Here is an 18,949-nt window from a genome sequence, read left to right on the forward strand (position 1 = left end):
AAAATACTATCACGGTTTTGTAAAAGGGGGAGGGGTATTTAGGCCCTCTTTTACGAAGCCACTGTAGAGGTTTCTACTGTGACCCAGGGCACTAAACCTCTACCGCAGCTTAGTACAATGTGGGGGTTATTTATTTTAGGCAGCATGACGGTAAGGCAACAACAGGTGACAAGTAACAACCAGCTTCAGGAAAAAAGAAAAAGATTAAGAGAAAGATACACCGCTCTAGGGCAGCGTTTCAGGAAATATTTAGAGCGGCAGTGAGCTCTAGTCGGCAAATACAATTCATATCTATGTCAGGCACACACTTTCTCAACATGCACAATGGCCAACTCTGCTAAAATCTTTCCAAAAGGAGAGGATATGCCTCAACACCAGCACAATTAGTCGGACAAAATTGGAGCTCTCTGCCCTGCCGAGGCAGCTCAGGGTGCCCGATTTCAAAGAAAACTATTGCAAAAGAAAGGGGCTCCTCAGTTTTAAAAACGTTCAAAATAGCAGCCCACACCTGGCTCCAGAACAGCTGCAAGCAAAGGCAATCAAAAAACATATGACGAAAAGAACCAAGCCCGACACGGCACGGACCACTAGACTTACCAGCCCATACCCACTACAGCTGCACTGGAGTTCAACGCGCCCTGTGTCATTAGAAAACTGACATTTGCCAGAGGTTGTGGTAAGAGTGGATAGCGTAGCTGGTTTTAAGAAAGGTTTGGACAAGTTCCAGGAGGAAAAGTCCATAGTCTGTTATTGAGAAAGACATGGGGGAAGCCACTGCTTGTCCTGGATCAGTAGCATGGAATGTTGCTACTGTTTAGGGTTCTAGAATCTTGTTACTCTCTGGGATTCCGGAATCTTGCTATTCTTTGAGATTCTGTATGGAATGTTAATCTTCTTTGGGGGTTCTAGAATCTTGTTACTCTCTGGGATTCCGGAATCTTGCAATTCTTTGAGATTCTGTATGGAATGTTGGTACTCCTTGGGTTTCTGCCAGGTACTAGGGATCTGGATTTGCCACCGTGAGAACGGGCTACTGGGCTTGATGAACCATTGCTCTGACCCACTAAGGCTATTCTTATGTTCTTATGACTGTTTCACAGAGGCTAAACACGAAACTGCCAATAACTGAGCCCAAAAGCCAACCCACTGAGCTGCTGCAAGCTCATCCCCCAAATCACAGACCCACTGCTGCTGAAGTCCCCAGACTCTGGTGGCCTCCAGACCCTTCAGAATCTTACAAAAACAGTGCTCCTTTTGGGTGAGAAAACTGCATTCTCTTTTGGATGATGGTTCCACAGTGACAGCCCTGGGAATTTTTCCTCCTGCTACGTCTCTTTCTTCTCCGTGGTTCAAAATGTTTGTGTTTGTGCATCAGGCCCTCTGGCAGCATGCCATTGTAAAGTGTATCCTCTGGGGTCCAGAAGAGTCTGTAGAGGTCAGGCTCATCCATTTTACGATCGTCACCGCTGACCTGCAGGTCTGCAGTTTGTCAGTGGCTGCGGTTGTCCTTGTAAAGGGATCGTGGAATTACCCTGAGGAATGCAGGTCCTTTTGAAGCCGAGACATTCAAGGATTGTGGAGTACAATAGGCATCTCGAAACGCTTCAGTCAGTTGTGCGAAGTTAGTTTACACATTTAATTGGGCTCTCACCCTTATTTTAATGGTGTCTTGAAAAGCCATATTCTTCAGTCATGGCACATGGGCTTGTGCCACTGGGACGGGCGTGCACCTGAGAAGCTGAAAGCTGTGCCCTCGGTAGTTTCACTACCAGCAGGGCCTCCCAAGGTAGATAGGTTTCATTGGAGGGGTCAGACTAACCATGTACATAAGAGAAGCTCACACTTGAATTTTGTTTCTCCACCGGTTAGAGCAGTGGTTCTTAACCTTGTTGGAGGTACTGAACCCCACCAGTTTCATATGCGTGTTCACCGAACCCTTCTTTATTCCCTTAGTTTTGCCGGAGCTAGACTAGAATTACTCAACTTGGCATTGCAAATCATGCAATTAGGACGCTGACTCCCATCACGTTCCGTTATACATGTGAATCCATATTGTACATATTCGTCCGACCACTTTCGTATTTTGCTCGACATAGTTAGTAAGGGATTAAAATATTAACATAGGTATCACACGACGTACCATCACAACAGTTACAATTCGACTACTGTGCGCATCAAATCCCCTGCAGCACAGATAGGCCAAGCGATGTTGCGCGATCACCTGCAGCCAATTATGGACAAGCGGGGCGTATCATCACGAATCATAAGCGCTTCGGCCACGTTCAATCATCTTATCAGTTAAATCACAAATTTTGATCAGGAATTGATTGATGTATATAAGGCGTTAGTTACAGATTGATAGATCAAGAAACCGAGTACACGATCAGTCTTGATCAAAATCACTGAATAACTGATAGATGATTGAACGTGACCGAAGCGCTATATGAGTCGGAGGTGTGTTTTGACCTCCGCCGAACCCGCGAGACTGACTCACCGAACCCCTGGGGTTCGGTCGAACCCAGGTTAAGAACCACTGGGTTAGAGGATGTAAATTTAAAAGACATCAGCAAAACCTTTTCTCACATCAGGCAGCATTATGGAGTAAAGATCTGGAACAATTACTTATGCTTGCTAATACTTATGGGGAATTAAGGAGACACCTAAAAACATATCTGTTCCTGAAGTACTTAGATAGCTGATTTGTCCAATCTTTCCCACAATAACTGATCCCTGTTGGTCACTAGTTTTCAACTTTGTTAGTTTTACTTAATTTGTAGCATTTTTAATCATTGTAAACCATATAGAACTTCACGGTCCTGCGGTATATAAACTGTTATTATATGTGGGCGGCAGCAGGTGGACAATGTTGGAGGCGGAGGATCGCATTTGATGCAACAATGGTAACAGCTGGTTGCAGTACATGAAAGAAGGACACGGTACTACTCGAAAGGGTCCAGAGAAGAGCGACTAAGATGGTTAAGGGGCTGGAAGGGTTGCCGTACAGCGAAAGATTAGAGAAACTTGGCCTCTTCTCCCTCGAACAGAGGAGATTGAGAGGGGACATGATTGAAACATTCAAGGTGCTGAAGGGAATAGACTTGGTGGAAAAGGACAGGTTGTTCAACCTCACCAAGGTAGGGAGAACGAGAGGGCACTCTCTAAAGTTGAAAGGGGATGGATTCCGTACAAACGTAAGGAAGTTCTTCTTCACCCAGAGAGTGGTAGAAAACTGGAATGCTCTTCCGGAGTCTGTCATAGGGGAAAACACCCTCCAGGGATTCAAGACAAAGTAGATAAAGACAGGTTGTTCACCCTCTCCAAGGAAGGGAGAACGATAGGGCACTCTCTAAAATTGAAAAAAGGGGATAGATTCCGTACGAACGTAAGGAAGTTCTTCTTCACCGAGAGTGGTAGAAAACTGGAACGCTCTTCCGGAGTCTGTCATAGGGGAAAACACCCTCCAGGGATTCAAGACAAAGTAGATAAAGACAGGTTGTTCACCCTCTCCAAGGAAGGGAGAACGATAGGGCACTCTCTAAAATTGAAAGGGGATAGATTCCGTACGAACGTAAGGAAGTTCTTCTTCACCGAGAGTGGTAGAAAACTGGAACGCTCTTCCGGAGTCTGTCATAGGGGAAAACACCCTCCAGGGATTCAAGACAAAGTAGATAAAGACAGGTTGTTCACCCTCTCCAAGGAAGGGAGAACGATAGGGCACTCTCTAAAATTGAAAGGGGATAGATTCCGTACGAACGTAAGGAAGTTCTTCTTCACCGAGAGTGGTAGAAAACTGGAACGCTCTTCCGGAGTCTGTCATAGGGGAAAACACCCTCCAGGGATTCAAGACAAAGTAGATAAAGACAGGTTGTTCACCCTCTCCAAGGAAGGGAGAACGATAGGGCACTCTCTAAAATTGAAAGGGGATAGATTCCGTACGAACGTAAGGAAGTTCTTCTTCACCGAGAGTGGTAGAAAACTGGAACGCTCTTCCGGAGTCTGTCATAGGGGAAAACACCCTCCAGGGATTCAAGACAAAGTAGATAAAGACAGGTTGTTCACCCTCTCCAAGGAAGGGAGAACGATAGGGCACTCTCTAAAATTGAAAGGGGATAGATTCCGTACGAACGTAAGGAAGTTCTTCTTCACCGAGAGTGGTAGAAAACTGGAACGCTCTTCTGGAGTCTGTCATAGGGGAAAACACCCTCCAGGGATTCAAGACAAAGTTAAACAAGTTCCTGCTGAACCGGAACGTACGCAGGTAGGGCTAGTCTCAGGGCGCTGGTCTTTGACCAGAGGGCCGCTGCGTGAGCGGACTGCTGGGCATGATGGACCACTGGTCTGACCTAGCAGCGACAATTCTTATGTTCTTATACTGCGCTGAAAGAAGGCCTGGCAATCTATTTCTGTATTCTGCCATGAAAACTTGATGGAGAGAGATCATCAAGTTGCTAGGACTGGAACACGCGCCAATGGCGCCTAACAAAGCCATATTGATCGATTAAAAAAAACGAAGGAATTGGGTTTTGACACCATTTCGTGGCGCTATTTGTTGTGTGAATTAGTGAAATTTGGGTTTGAGGGAGCAGAGATGGAGAATGTGTTGTTGTATGCTTCCCTTAAAACTGGGATGGTGGTAAGTGGATGTCTTTCGTCCCCGGGGCTGCTTGCTCTTCATACTGAGCTATCGGACAGGAGATTGGGGGATATGTGGGAGTCCAGATAAGGGAGCCCTAAATAAATCAGCTGGGACATGATAAATGAATGATAATGGCAGATCCACCCACCTAATACGTGCCTTCTCGGTGCACCCCTCAACAGGGGGACCCACGCTTAAGCTGCACAGCTCCTTTAGATTCTGAGCCTAAATACTTTAGAAATCATTGTGCCCACTGCGGAGAGAAAGGGCCCTCCCAGAGCTCTCCATTAATGTCAGAAACTAACAGTTTTCCCTGTTACTCCAAACTCCTTAATTCCTCAAATTACTGCAAGGTATCTGATACCGTGGGCAAGAAGGCAGATAGATTACGAACCACAAGCAGAAGACTTTCAGCAAACAGAGCAGGATAAATAAATAAGGGGTTGGGAGGAGCTGCCGTACAGCGAATCTCGGAGAGAGCGAGACCAGAAGGCTTTGAGCATGCGCAAATGCTCAAAGCCCAGTCCAGCCCGGCGCGGGGAAGAGGGAGGATCTTCGGGCACTGGCACTGGCACGTCCTGTGCATGGATGCTGGTGCCGGTGCCCAATCAGGTAAGCGACCGATGTCTTTGCGGTGCTGGGGGGGGGGGGGATGTAGGATCGTGGGGGAGGGGGGGTGACGCGAGCGGGGGGGAGGATGCCGGTTCGCAGGCCAGAAGAGAGAGTAAGCGGGAGTGGCGGGAGGAGGTTATAGCAGCATGCACGGTATACGCGTGTGCGTGCTATATAAAAATTTTTTTACACAAATGGTTTGGACCCGCGCGCTATACACGTATGCGCGTTATAAGCATGAAAATACGGTAAACTGAGAGCTCTTCGGTGATGTGGATATTGAGGGCTGGGTGGGACGAAATGCTGCTGCTGGATGACCCATTGCGCTTCACCTCACAGCGTGCAACATTGAACTGAAAGTGTACTGACAGATTGATTCTTTGTACAAATTTAAGCCTAATTGGTAGGATCTGGCTTCTATTAACTCCCGCTTGAGGTTAGTGGTGTCTAGAGTATATAATTTCTTGGTTGCTGTAGTTTGTTTAGCATCCGTGCTGGGGTAGATTAAAGGCCTGATTCGCTAAAGCTTGTTTGCCCTTCTGTTCCTCCGGGAAGTAAGCTTGAGGAATTGGGGGGTCCTTAACGTTTTATCAGCAGCTCATTGTTTCTTATGAGACTGAATGAAAATGACAGCCATAGCCAGGACTGGTGCAAGGTTTCCGGTTGCTTGGTCAGCTTGATAAAGTAGGGTTTCACTCCGTGCTTGATGGTGACAAATATGCACCCCCCCCCTTTGCTAACGCCTCCCATCAGACTACCAGCGCTGCTATCATCTATGCACAGCACAGGTTGCACCAGTTCCCAGCCCCTTGTTCCAGATGACCCGGAAGCCTGTGAGAGCGGGCAAAAAAAATTCCAGATAAAAATCAAAAGAATTGGGTGTATTCCAGTTCAGCGGATCATTATTGCCCCCCCTCGGCTCCAAAGCAGAACAAAGACTCAGCATTCCCGCAGGGAGATGCCTCCGAACGAGTATGGCGTACAAAAGATCCTACAACCATTTCCTGGTGTCAGGTCAAAAGCGCGCCGGGACAAAGGCGCGCCCAGACAATTGAGCGCAGCGCGGAGCCGCTCAAAATTACTGTTTTTAGGCCTCCGGACGGGGAGGCGTGGGGGGGAACCCCCCCACTTTACTTAATAGACATCGCGCCGCGTTGTGGGGGCGTTGTGGGGGGTTTGGGGGTTTTAACCCCCCACATTTTACTGAAAACTTCACTTTTTCCCTGTTTTTAGGGAAAAAGTTAAGTTTACTGTAAAATGTGGAGGGTTACAAACCCCCCATAATGCCGGCGCGATGTCTATTAAGTAAAGCGGGGGTTCCCCAACAAAACCCCCCGTCGGAGCCCCTAAAAACTGTAATTTTCTTCGGCACGCGCCTCTGTCTTGCGCTCAGTTGTCGGCGCGCGCCTTTGTCTTTCGCGTCGTTGTCTAGGAACCCTATTTCCTACCTCAGCAATGGAACCGACTACCCACACAGATCAGGTCGCTAGACTCACTAATGACCTTCCTCAGAGCAGTAAAGACCTTCCTCTTCCGCCAATCAGGCCTTTGCTATGACCAGTCTGGTCTCTAGAATGAGCTCTGTTATTGTCTACTGTAACTAATCTAATCTAATCTAAATCTTGGGTTTATATACCGCATCATCTCCGCAGATGGAGCTCGACACGGTTTACATGGTTAGGGAAGGAACGGAACTCCAGTGGAATTATATAAGTATGAGAGAAGAGAGGTTGGTGTGAGAGTGCCAGGAGCGGGACGGGGTTACGTTCTGGAGAAGAGCCAGGTCTTCAGATGCTTACGGAATGGTAGAAGGGGGCTCAAATTGCGGAGAGGGGAAGGGAGACTGTTCCAGAGCTGAGTGATTCTGAAAGGGAGGGAAGAGCCAAGTTTACCAACAAGGGAGATGCCTTTTAAGGAGGGGTAGGATAGTTTTAATTTTTGAGTGGATCTAGTGGAGGTTGGATTTGAGGAATTCCAGGATAGAGGGATAAAAGGAGGAAGGATACCGTGGAGGATCTTGAAGGAATTTATGAGTATAGTGAGAGAAGAGATGGCCTGTGTGGGTATTTTCTCAAATAGATAGGATGGGAATGGATCCAAGGTGCAGTTACAGGATTTCAGTTTCAGGCAGAGTTTGAGGACCTATTTGTTGTCATGACTAGTCTGTTTTCAAACGATTGTGAATGTCTACTTGTAACCCGTTCTGAGCTTCTGGGAGAACGGGATAGAAATTGAAATAAATAAATGATCAAGGAAGTGTTTTGTGTGTACGAGGGGCCATTGAAAAGTTCTCAGCCCGACCAAGAACTTGTAAGTTTCATGGCTCCACATCATTCCCTTTTTGGTCGGGCTGAGAACTTTTCAGCGGTCCCTCATATAGGAGATTGATTTGCATGCACCGCCTCCATTGTATGTGGATATCCCGAAAGCCTGACTGGCAAGGGGGTACTCTAGGATTGACCTGGGAAACACTGTGCCAAATGGTAGTGTCTCGATTTGTATTCATAATAATAGTGAATAATTTAACTTGCTTTGAAGTACATTATCATGTTAGTGAACTTAGGGGTCCTTTGATTAAGGCATGCTAACTGATTTAGTGCGTGCTAAGGTGCCCATAGAATATAATGGATGCCTTAGCATTTAGCACGCCTTAATAAAAGCACTTCTTAGTCCAGGGATCTCAAAGTCCCTCCTTGTGGGCCGCAATTCAGTCAGATTTTCCAGGTACTTTAGTTAGATTGTGAGCCTTCGGGACAGTAAGGGAATTTCTAAGTACCTTTTCTTACTTATAATTTTAATGTATATTTTCTGTAAACCGCTTAGAACCTAACGGATTAGCGGTATATAAGAAATAAATTACATTACATTACATTGAAAGCAGAGCATGCACATAGATCTCATGTATATTCATTAGGGAAATCCTGAAAACCCGACTGGATTGCGGCCCTCAAGGAGGGACTTTGACACCCCTGCTTTAGCCCTTTGTTTGTATCTGAGGCAGCATGCCGTGAAGTGACTTGCCTAACGTATTTCAGCAGAAGAGGTGAGATTTGAACCCTGGTTTTGGCTGGCTCTTAACACACTGCTCTAACCACTAGACTGCTCCCATTTTCTGTGAAGTAAATTTGTATTTATTTTATTTTTAAAAATTTCTATCCCGCTTCGATACTAAGCAGGTCACAATATCCGATTGCACAAATTAATAAAAACAACAAATACATAAGAGTTCCAATTCTGCAAATCCAACAGAACAAATTTGGTATATATTTTCTGAAAGCTTGGATCAAATGCCATGGTTCCTCTCCATAGAGTGCGTGACATGTGACTTCACTCAAATTCAGAAATCTAATAAATGTTAGACACCTAGCGCCTGTCTGAGAGAGAGCAGCGTTAGCCAGGCAGATTCTCCAAGGGCTGTGCTTGGGATCTTGGTTCTCTGCATTGAGCTTAAGGAGCAGCTTCTTGAGCTGGGCTTAGGCACAGCTAAAGTCTCAAACAAAATAACAATCGGGTTTATACCACACAACTCATGTCATTTAGGGAAAGACCTCAGATTGCCTGCACCAAGGAAGAATAGACATTCCCAAATGGCTTATGCAGGAACGGGTTCTCTTTCATCGGTCTTAAAACCTCTCACAATACTGATCAGATCTTTGGCATTAGATGGCGCCATTTTTTTGAGATGTGAGAATAGTTAAGCTGAACATGTTTCTCCCCCGAGGAAGCCAAGAACATTGGTGAAACGGGTCCCGTCGGGCTACAGCATTACCTGACACACACTAAGATAAGTGCTTTACATTTTTTCATTGCTGGTCTTGCCAAAGATTTGATCAGTATTGTGAGAGGTTTTAAGACCGATGAAAGAGAACCCGTTCCTGCATAAGCCATTTGGGAATGTCTATTCTTCATTGGCGCAGGCAGTCTGAGGTCTTTCCCCCTTTATTCACTCTAAATGACATGAGTTATGTGGTATAAACCTGATTGTTATTTTGTTTGCAACATTTGAGGGGTATTTTTTGCTATTACCGTGTTTCTCCGAAAATAAGCCCTAGCATGATTTTTGGGGTAAGTCTTAATATAAACCCAACCCCCTGAAAATAAGCTCTTGTTGCCAGCAGCAGCAGTGCTCCCCCCCTCCCGCCGTGAAGGAGCCTGTCTAGCTTGCTGCCGGTTTGTTATAAGGTACATTTCTTTCTGTCTCGCAGTCGAAGGGAGAGATGGGTTTGCAGGGGGGAGGGTGGGCTGCGGCAGGGGGAGGATAGAAAAATGCTACCCGGAGGGGATGGGAGGGAGGGATACAAGCTGCAAGGGTTCTGCTGCACAAGGGATGGGAGGGAGGGATAGAAAGATACTGCACAAGGGGATGGGTGAGAGGGGAGGAAAGATGCTGCACATGTGGGAAGAGAAAGGAAATAGGAAGAACTGGGTTGGAGGAGAGGAAGGGAGAGATGACCATTGTACATGAAAAAATAAGACATCCCGAAAATAAGACCTAGTGCCTTTTTTGGGCCCAAAATTAGTATAAGACAGTGTCTTATTTTCAGTGAAACACGGTAGTGTTACAGCTAAAGTCTTGCCAGCAAATGTTTTCTTTCCCTAACTGGGCTGTTACATGCCGTTTCTGATGCGTTCTGGCAGCAGACGCAGCCACAGTGGCTCCATGAGATACGATACACTTAGCAGACTTTGCATTTCTCTGATGAGATCAATTTCGGACCTTAACCGCTGAGCTATCTTTTTAATCAAGCACTTAATTATGACTCGTGTCACCCGAGGCACTACGGTAGCACTATTTAGGGAGAGAGAAAAATGACGGTCACCGTTAGGTTAAGTCCACAGCATCCAGCTGTTTTTCTTGGCAGCATTTGCACATCAAATACTGGGATCTGTTTTGTGACAAACCAGCTACTGTATTATTGAAAAACAAGAGACATGTGTAAGCTCTGTGGTACCGTGTGGAATGCTCGTGCAATGAATTATAAATTTATTCTGAGAAACCCAATGGAAAATCTTAAAAAATGTTCTTCATTTGGTTATGACTTAATATGTATTTTTTAGATTGTACTTGTTTCCTCATCCAGTAGATTCAGTAAATCATAGAAAGGGAGGGGGGAGGGGAATTTTCCCTATAAAGAGCATTTCGAAGATGTCACAGGGATGAAAATTCAGAAGACGCATGAGAAAATGCTTCTTTACTGAGAGGATAGGAATGTCCTCCAGAATTCAAGGGAAAAACATAGCAGACAGTGTGCGTACAGGGTGGGTTGGAAGATTGCACTATTGCAGACAACCCACTCTTTACTCTGTTGAATGCAGAGAAAGGGGAGAAGTGACAAGACAAGGGGCAGATATAGGAAGCCTTTCCTCTCTTCCTCTTTACGAAAGGTTTGGACCATTTCCTGGAGGAAAAGTCCATAGTCTGCTATTGAGACAGACACGGGTGAAGCCACTGCTTGCCCTGGATCGGTAGCATGGAATGTTGCTACTCCTTGGGATTCTAGAATCTTGTTACTCTCTGGGATTCCGGAATCTTGCTATTCTTTGAGATTCTGTATGGAATGTTGCTACTCTTTGGGTCTTAGCCAGGTACTAGGGACCTGGATTGGCCACCATGAGAATGGGCTATTGGGCTTGATGGACCATTGGTCTGACCCACTAAGGCTATTCTTATGTTCTTATCTTCTTCCTCCTCTGAGAAGACAATAATAATAATAATAACTTTAACAGGGTAGGCAATCCATAAACTCCAGTATGGCATTGCTAGGTTGCTTTCATTCTTACTTTTGTCTACTCTTTGGCAGCGGCATACCTGGCAAGGTGGGAACCAAGGGCAGAGCACCCCCTACTGGCCGTAGCACTCCCTCCTCCAGGCAGTGGCAAGAAGCGTGGATTGGTTACAGGTTTGCAGGCTGCCTGTGCATAGTCATCGGCTCTGCTGGCCCCCCACCCCAGAGCAGGAAGTTGACATCAGAAGGGGTGGGAGGGCCAGCGGACCACAGACCCATGACCGCTCCAGCACCCCCCGAGCTCCCTGCATCTGGGGCAGATCCCCCCTGCCCCACCCTTGGTACGCCACTGTAAGGGAAGGGATACTTTATTGATCGTGTGATTTGTTAGGATTATAAACCATAGAGGAGACTGGCACAGGGTCATTTTTTTCTTTCAGGTGCCGTGTGCTTACAGTGCCATTTGCTTTCATCCGCTTAGGTCATGGAGAATGCGTTTGTGGGGAGTGCAAATGCCACGCTGGTTTTATCGGGGACAATTGTAACTGCTCGACAGAAACAGACAGGTGCATCTCCGGTGACGGGCAGATGTGCAGCGGCAAGGGCAGCTGTGTTTGTGGGAGTTGTCAGTGCACTCACCCAGGAGCCTTTGGAGAGACGTGCGAGAAGTGCCCCACGTGTCCAGACGCCTGTACTTCTAAAAGGTAGGCATGATCAGGTCCAAGCAAAGCAACAGAAGAACCAGTGTTCCACCAACAAAACTGAGAAATGAAGCGCAAAGTGGAGCACAAGTTTCCGGATGTCCAGGAAATATTATTTATTTCTTGGACTATTTGAATTGACTCAACATCTGGGTTTTCTTTGAGGTCTTTTTCCTCTGTTAGAAGTACAGTGGAACCTTGGTTTGCGAGTAACGCGGTTTGCGAGTGTTTTGCAAGACGAGCAAAACACTCGGCAAACTTTTGTCTCGCAAACCGAGCACTGCCCCGATCAACGAGCGCTTACAGCTGCAGGAGGCGCCGCTTCAGGGGGATTCCTCTTCCGTCCGCCGGCCAGCCTTCCACGTCGGGTGCCTTCCACATGTTGGAGAGCCTACGCAGCCGAGTGCCGTCCCACCTGCACGTTGCGTATGATCACGCACAACGTCAATCATCGACGTGCGTGTCATACGCACCGTGCAGGTGGGACGGCACTAAGCTGCCCCCCGAAGCGGCACTGCGGGGTTCTTCAGCGGCTGACGGACGGAGGAGACGGCACCCGACAGGTACAGACCCCTGGGCCACCCCTCGTCACTTCCTCGGCACCTTTTGAGTTCTGGAACAAATCGTCTACGTTGCCACTATTTTCTATGGGGCACTTTGCTTTGATATACGAGTACTTTGGATTGCGAGCATGCTTCTGGAACTAGATGCACCTCTCCTTAAGAGTGGCATAGAGTGATACGGGTAAGGGTAAACTAGATGCACATCTCCTTAAGAGTGGCACAGAGTGATACGGGTAAGGGTAAATTAGATGCACATCTCCTTAAGAGTAGGATGGACTGTAAACCTCCCCACAATATCTTCTATATCACAATTGTTAAATAACAAAGTCTTCAGGCCCTCAGAGGTGCCACCAGATGCTCAATAATATTTCATAGCAACTGGCTTTATGCCCCCTATTGTCATCGGGTCTCTTTGGTTTTTTTATGCAATGCTAAATAATCCTATGTTTGTATTTTTTTGTTTTTTCAATTGAATGCTAAATAACCTTATGTTTGTATTTTTTTGTTTTTTCAATAATCCTATGTTTGTATTTTTTTGTTTTTTCAATTGAATGCTAAATAACCCTATGTTTGTATTTTTTTGTTTTTTCAATTGAAAAAACAAAAAAATACAAACATAGGATTATTTAGCATTGCATAAAAAAACCTTAAAAAACCAAAGAGACCCGATGACGATAGGGGGCATAAAGCCAGTTGCTATGAAATATTATTGAGCATCTGGTGGCACCTCTGAGGGCCTGAAGACTTTGTTATTTAACAATTGTGATATAGAAGATATTGTGGGGAGGTTTACTGTCCATCCTACCCCTAAAGTTGTTACAGCACGTATTCTTCTATAAATATTTTTGACTTATAAGCCCATCTCCTTAAGAGTGGCATAGAGCGATACGGGTAAGGGGTAAATTAGATGCACATCTCCTTAAGAGTGGCATAGAGCGATATGGGTAAGGGGTAAATTAGATGCACATCTCCTTAAGAGTTGCATAGAGCGATACGGGTAAGGGTTAAATTAGATGCACATCTCCTTAAGAGTGGCATAGAGCGATATGGGTAAGGGGTAAATTAGATGCACATCTCCTTAAGAGTGGCATAGAGCGATACGGGTAAGGGTTAAATTAGATGCACATCTCCTTAAGAGTGGCATAGAGCGATATGGGTAAGGGGTAAATTAGATGCACATCTCCTTAAGAGTTGCATAGAGTGATACGGGTAAGGGTTAAATTAGATGCACATCTCCTTAAGAGTGGCATAGAGCGATATGGGTAAGGGGTAAATTAGATGCACATCTCCTTAAGAGTGGCATAGAGCGATACGGGTAAGGGCAAATTAGATGCACATCTCCCTTGAGAAGCATATGGTGATATGGGGACTAAACCTAGGCCAGGGTACACCTGGCAGGGCCTCCGCGTGTGCGTATCACCCAGGGTCTGATCCGAAGATGGCAATTCTTATGTACCACTGTATAGTGCATTTTTTTAACTTTAATGCATACACAAATATAATAATAATAATAATAATAATAATAACTTTATTCTTATATACCGCCATACCCATCGAGTTCTAGGCGGTTTACAACAGTTAACAAATGATCTGCATTGACAAGCTTATTTACAACATGTTACAAGCAGAATTACAAATAAATTACCTGTAGATTTACAGTAGATTACAACAATTTTCAATTTACAATTTACAACAGTCTGCAATGAAGTTACCAACAATTTACCGTAGTCTGCAATGAAAGGAAGATGTATAACAGTTTAACTGAAATTGTGGATAGCCCTTGGTGGTTACAACAACTGCCTCTGCCCCCTGAGGTTGTGAGTTTAATTCCCACTGTAGCTCCTTGTGATTTTGGGCAAATCACTTAACCCATCATTGCTCCAGGGTACACAATAAGTACCTGTCTAAAATATGTAACCACACAGAAAAAGCAGTATATCAAGTCCCTTTCCCTCTAAAATAAAGTATGGGAAAAATGAATTAAAAATGTAATGACACAAACCACGTTTTGTTTCCATGCACATTCCCTACTGAGTTTTTCACTGATGAAAGGAATCCTGTTTTATGATGGTCTAATTGGCAGTTATCCAGATAGATCTTCAAGTATAGACCAAGGCTTAGCTTTGCAGCTTCCTCATATGATGAGTCTGAGGTCTGCAGTAGTGGGAATAACAGACAGATCGAGACAGGCCCTTCCATGGAATTTTAGTTTCTGAAGCACTTAAGTCCATTTGATGTGTTGTTCCAAGATGGAGCAAACAGTCTACTTAGCAGGATATGTATACATAGGAATTATGAATAATGGGTTGAATTTGGAGCTCATTCATTACTGTTTATTTAGCTATAATCAGGAACTTGGAATGTCTTTTAGTTTTAAAATAATTATTCATGTTTTAGAGTCTTACGTTTATGAACGGATCTTGGTAAAGAGCCACCCTCAAGTAAAGAACCTCAAGGGCCGGTCAGATGGCTTGGTGGCGGTGTTGTAAGTTACAAGTAGAAGGACCTGGGTTTCATTCCTGGGTCAGGCCTGGAGAGAGGGAGGAATTTCAGGCATTGCACAAGAGGAAAAGGTAGGGGTTACCAGACGTCTGGGAAAACCTAGACTTGTTCTCTTTTTAGAGGACTGTCCAGTTTCCCAGATGGACTTTCCAAGACCTGGCATTTGTCCAGGTTTTGAAAAGCTCCGAAGAGCTCCGGCCGCATCTAGAGGGCCTCTGAGCCTGTGTGGATGACGTCACACACATCTGCACATGTTCCAGGCCCTCCAGATGCGGCTGGAGCTTGTCCGAAAGAAGAGAGGAGGCTTTGTGGATGTGGGGCTCGAGGCTTAACTGGGCGGGGTTGAGGCAGAATGGAGCGGGGTCATGTATCCAGGATTTCCCTGAGAAAAAATATAGTAACCCTTGGAAAAGGAGAGAAGGTGCCAGAAGAGGGAAGTAGCAGAGAAACAGATATACAGAGGGATGTGAGATTAGGTGGAGAATGAATGGGGATGAGGGAGAGGGAGGGGGAGAGCTTCCCTCTCACAGCCAATACCTTCAATTATACACAATTCCCCCATTTTGTCTTCACCTGACCCCCCAATAATTGTTCATTTGTTTGTTTTTTTATCATTTATATTCCACACTAGTGTTTAAGTGGGGGGGGGGGTAGGGGGGATGACAACGATGAACTGCCTTACAGTAAGTGAGGGAGGGAATCGAAGCGCACATGCGCACTCCTGCCGGCCACAGACCTACGGATCACACAGGTAAGAGTGCGCGTGCGCGCTTAGCATTTTATTATAGTAGATGAGTGTCCCGCTATTGGTGAAGGATCTCTCCCCTCTTTACATTGGGAGCTAATATGGTAGACATGGCAAGCTTGATTTTTTTTTTTTTTTTCTTCACATTTTCTTTTACTGATTTCTTGCTTGCCTGTACTTTTTGATTGCTATTGTATAAATCTTCATAAATATAACATTTTTTGAAATGCTTTTGCTTGCCTTTGCTTACAGGGACTGCATCGAGTGCAGATTATTTAACTCAGGGAGACTGGCTGACAATCACACCTGCCAAAAGCTTTGTAAGGACGAAATCATTACTGTGGATGACCTCGGTAAGTCCGGCGTGTGGAAGGTCCTTGCTTGCAGAAGTAATAATAACAATGGTGTCAGGTCAAAAGCGCGCCGGGACAAAGGTGCGCGCAGACAATTGAGCGCAGCGTGGAGGTGCGTGCCGCAGAAAATTACAGTTTTTACGGCTCCGATGGGGGTGTGTGGGGGGGGGGAATCCCCCCACTTTACTTAATAGAGATCACGCTGCGTTGTGGGGGGTGTGGGGGGTTGTAACTCCCCCACATTTTACTGAAAACTTCACTTTTTCCCTGTTTTTAGGGAAAAAGTTAAGTTTACAGTAAAATGTGGAGGGTTACAACCCCCCAAACCCCCCACAACGCCGGTGCGATCTCTATTAAGTAAACTGGGGGGGCTCCCCAACAAAACCCCCCGTCGGAGCCCCTAAAAACTATAATTTTCTTCGGCACGCGCCTCCATCTTGCGCTCAGTTGTCGGCGCGCGCCTTTGTCTTTCGCGGGGTTGTCTATGAACCAATAACAATAATAGCTTTATTTATATCCCTCATACCTTTTCAGTTCAAGACGGTGTACAACAAGAGGTGCTGTAAGGACAGCGAGGTAACATCAGTTAGATTTGGGAAGGGGTAGATAGACAGTTTTGAGACAGGGCAAAATTAGGTAGGTGGGGGGAGGGAATGTGTGAGACTGAAGAGCCAAGTAAACTTGTCAAATAAGTGGGTTTTTAAAGATTTCCTGGATTGATGTGGCTCATTGCTTTGATGTAATGGCCTTCTCGAAAAGCTACAGTAATCAAGACAGATGTTAATCCAAAATTCACCAGATAATAATGGAAATACCCTGGTTGGATCTTCTAACACTCTCAAAACAAACATTTATTATCTGTACTAATTTACATTCTGAACTAAACTGTTCCTATTCTGTTTTCTCTCATTCCAAACTGTACTTAACCCCAGTAATGTCAGCCCTGAGGACCTCTGATGTTATCCTAAATTACGGGCTGGCATCCTACTTTAACCACGACGAAAGCAGTTGTTTGTAAAATGGAAGGGTGTTTGCAAGGGAAGGTGGTCAAAGTTTCAGAATGATTGCAGAATGTTAAGCTGTGCAGACTGATGAGCGTCGGGAGGGGGGAGGGGGGGCCATTCTCATTCTCTCCCAACCTCATCCATCCATCTTTCCCTCTCGTGAAATTCTTGCGATGCTCTTCATCTTCAGGGCAGTGACGTAATAAGGGGGATGCGGGGTGTGTGGGTGTGAATAACATGAAGAAAGACCAGGCGAAGCTTGAAGAATGGTCTGAAATTTGGCAGCTAAAGTGTAATGCTAAGAAATGTAAGGTTATGCATTTGGGCTGCAAAAACCCAATAAAACTCATAACAGGTCATAAAAAAATATGATCATGTCACACCACTAATCAAATCAGCTCACTGGCTTCTGATTTCACACCGTATTTTGAATACTGGTAATAGAATTTTATAGGTAATACATAAGAACATAAGCAATGCCTCTGCCGGGTCAGACCTGAGGTCCATCGTGCCCAGCAGTCCGCTCACGCGGCGGCCCAACAGGTCCAGGACCTGTGCAGTAATCCTCTATCTATACCCCTCTATCCCCTTTTCCAACAGGAAATTGTCCAATCCTTTCTTAAACCCCAGTACCGTACTCTATCTCTCTCTACTTTCTCTATGCCCTTCATGATCTTGTAGGTTTCTATTATGTCTCCTCTGAAAAGCGGAGACTCAGAGGAGACATGATAGAGACCTACAAGATCATGAAGGGCATAGAGAAAGTAGAGAGAGATAGATTCTTCAAATTTTCAAAACATAAAAGAACAAGAGGGCATTCGGAAAAATTGGAAGGGGATAGATTCAAAACAAATGCTAGGAAGTTTTTCTTTACCCAACGTGTGGTGGACACCTGGAATGCGCTTCCAGAGGACGTAATAGGGCAGAGTACGGTACTGGGGGGTTTAAGAAAGGATTGGACAATTTCCTGTTGGAAAAGGGGATAGAGGGGTATAGATAGAGGATTACTGCACAGGTCCTGAACCTGTTGGGCCGCCGCGTGAGCGGACTGCTGGGCACGATGGACCTCAGGTCTGACCCGGCAGAGGCATTGCTTATGTTCTTATGTATTACCTATAAAATTCTATTACCAGTATTAAAAATTCGCTTGACAGATACTCCATTGTTTCTCAGCAAATTCTTAACATCTTATAACCTTTCGCAAACACTCAGATCTCTTAATCAAAAACCACCCAGTTGTTCCAACATTTACCCCCTCTTCTACGAAACCGCGCTAGTGGTTTTTAGCGCGGGGAGCCGCGCTGAACGGCCCGCGCTGCTCTCGACACTCATAGGAACTCAATGAGCGTCGGGAGCAGTGCGGGCCGTTCGGCGCGGCTCTCTGCGCTAAAAAAAACGCTAGCGTGGTTTCGTAGAATAGAGGGTTAGACAGATATTTCAAGATTCCATGCGTAATTCAATTTTTTTCAGTGCAGGGTCCGGAACTATGGCTTATGTTGCCCACTCACCTGAGGCTTCAACCTTCCCTTATTACTTTTAAGAAAGACCTCAAGACCTTTCTATTTACTGATGCCTTTACTTAGGCAACTGATTCTAAAATGCGTAATTAGAACACGCCGGTCAAACATTTAGGGCTCCTTTTATCAAGCCGCGCTAGAGGGGGTTAGCGTGCGCTTTGACACGCAGCTCCTGATTGGATAAGGCCCGACTTGGTGCAGGATGAGGCGGTCGGAGCATACCTCGAGTGATTTCCTGCACTCGGGGCGTTCCGGCTGCTCTCCTGCTGCCCTCTCCCGCTGCCCTCGTCAGGCTCCCCCTGAAAAACCGTATTTGTGATTTTTCGAGATTCGTGGGGGTTTCTGGAATATCGGGGGAGTACTGTACTCTAGTTTGCCAGTTAAAAGGGCAAACACTATACAAACCCAACAAATAGCTTTGGGGAGTAGCACTCAAGGATCGTCCCAGTAAGGTAGATAGGCAATTCATAATATCTGTCCAAAATGGTAACAATTTTGGGCAATCTCACCAGACATGCAAAAAGGTTAATATTACACCACCAACACAGGTTCAGTGTCCGGGGAAACATGTTATGCAATCGCTCTGGGGT

The 18,949-nt window shown here is 45.6% G+C and overlaps 1 protein-coding gene across 1 annotated transcript in view; it reads left to right on the forward strand.

Moving 5' to 3' along the window:
- ITGB5 (integrin subunit beta 5) overlaps positions 1 to 18,949 on the forward strand; it is a 159,411-nt gene that overhangs the window by 126,261 nt on the left and 14,201 nt on the right. Inside the window, exons 11-12 of the mRNA XM_033945617.1 lie at positions 11,456 to 11,678; positions 15,738 to 15,838. Of these exons, the coding sequence (XP_033801508.1) occupies positions 11,456 to 11,678; positions 15,738 to 15,838 (324 nt within the window). The remainder of the gene's footprint in view (positions 1 to 11,455; positions 11,679 to 15,737; positions 15,839 to 18,949) is intronic.

Source organism: Geotrypetes seraphini, chromosome 5 (genome assembly GCF_902459505.1).
Source record: "Geotrypetes seraphini chromosome 5, aGeoSer1.1, whole genome shotgun sequence".
Lineage (NCBI taxonomy): Eukaryota > Metazoa > Chordata > Amphibia > Gymnophiona > Dermophiidae > Geotrypetes > Geotrypetes seraphini.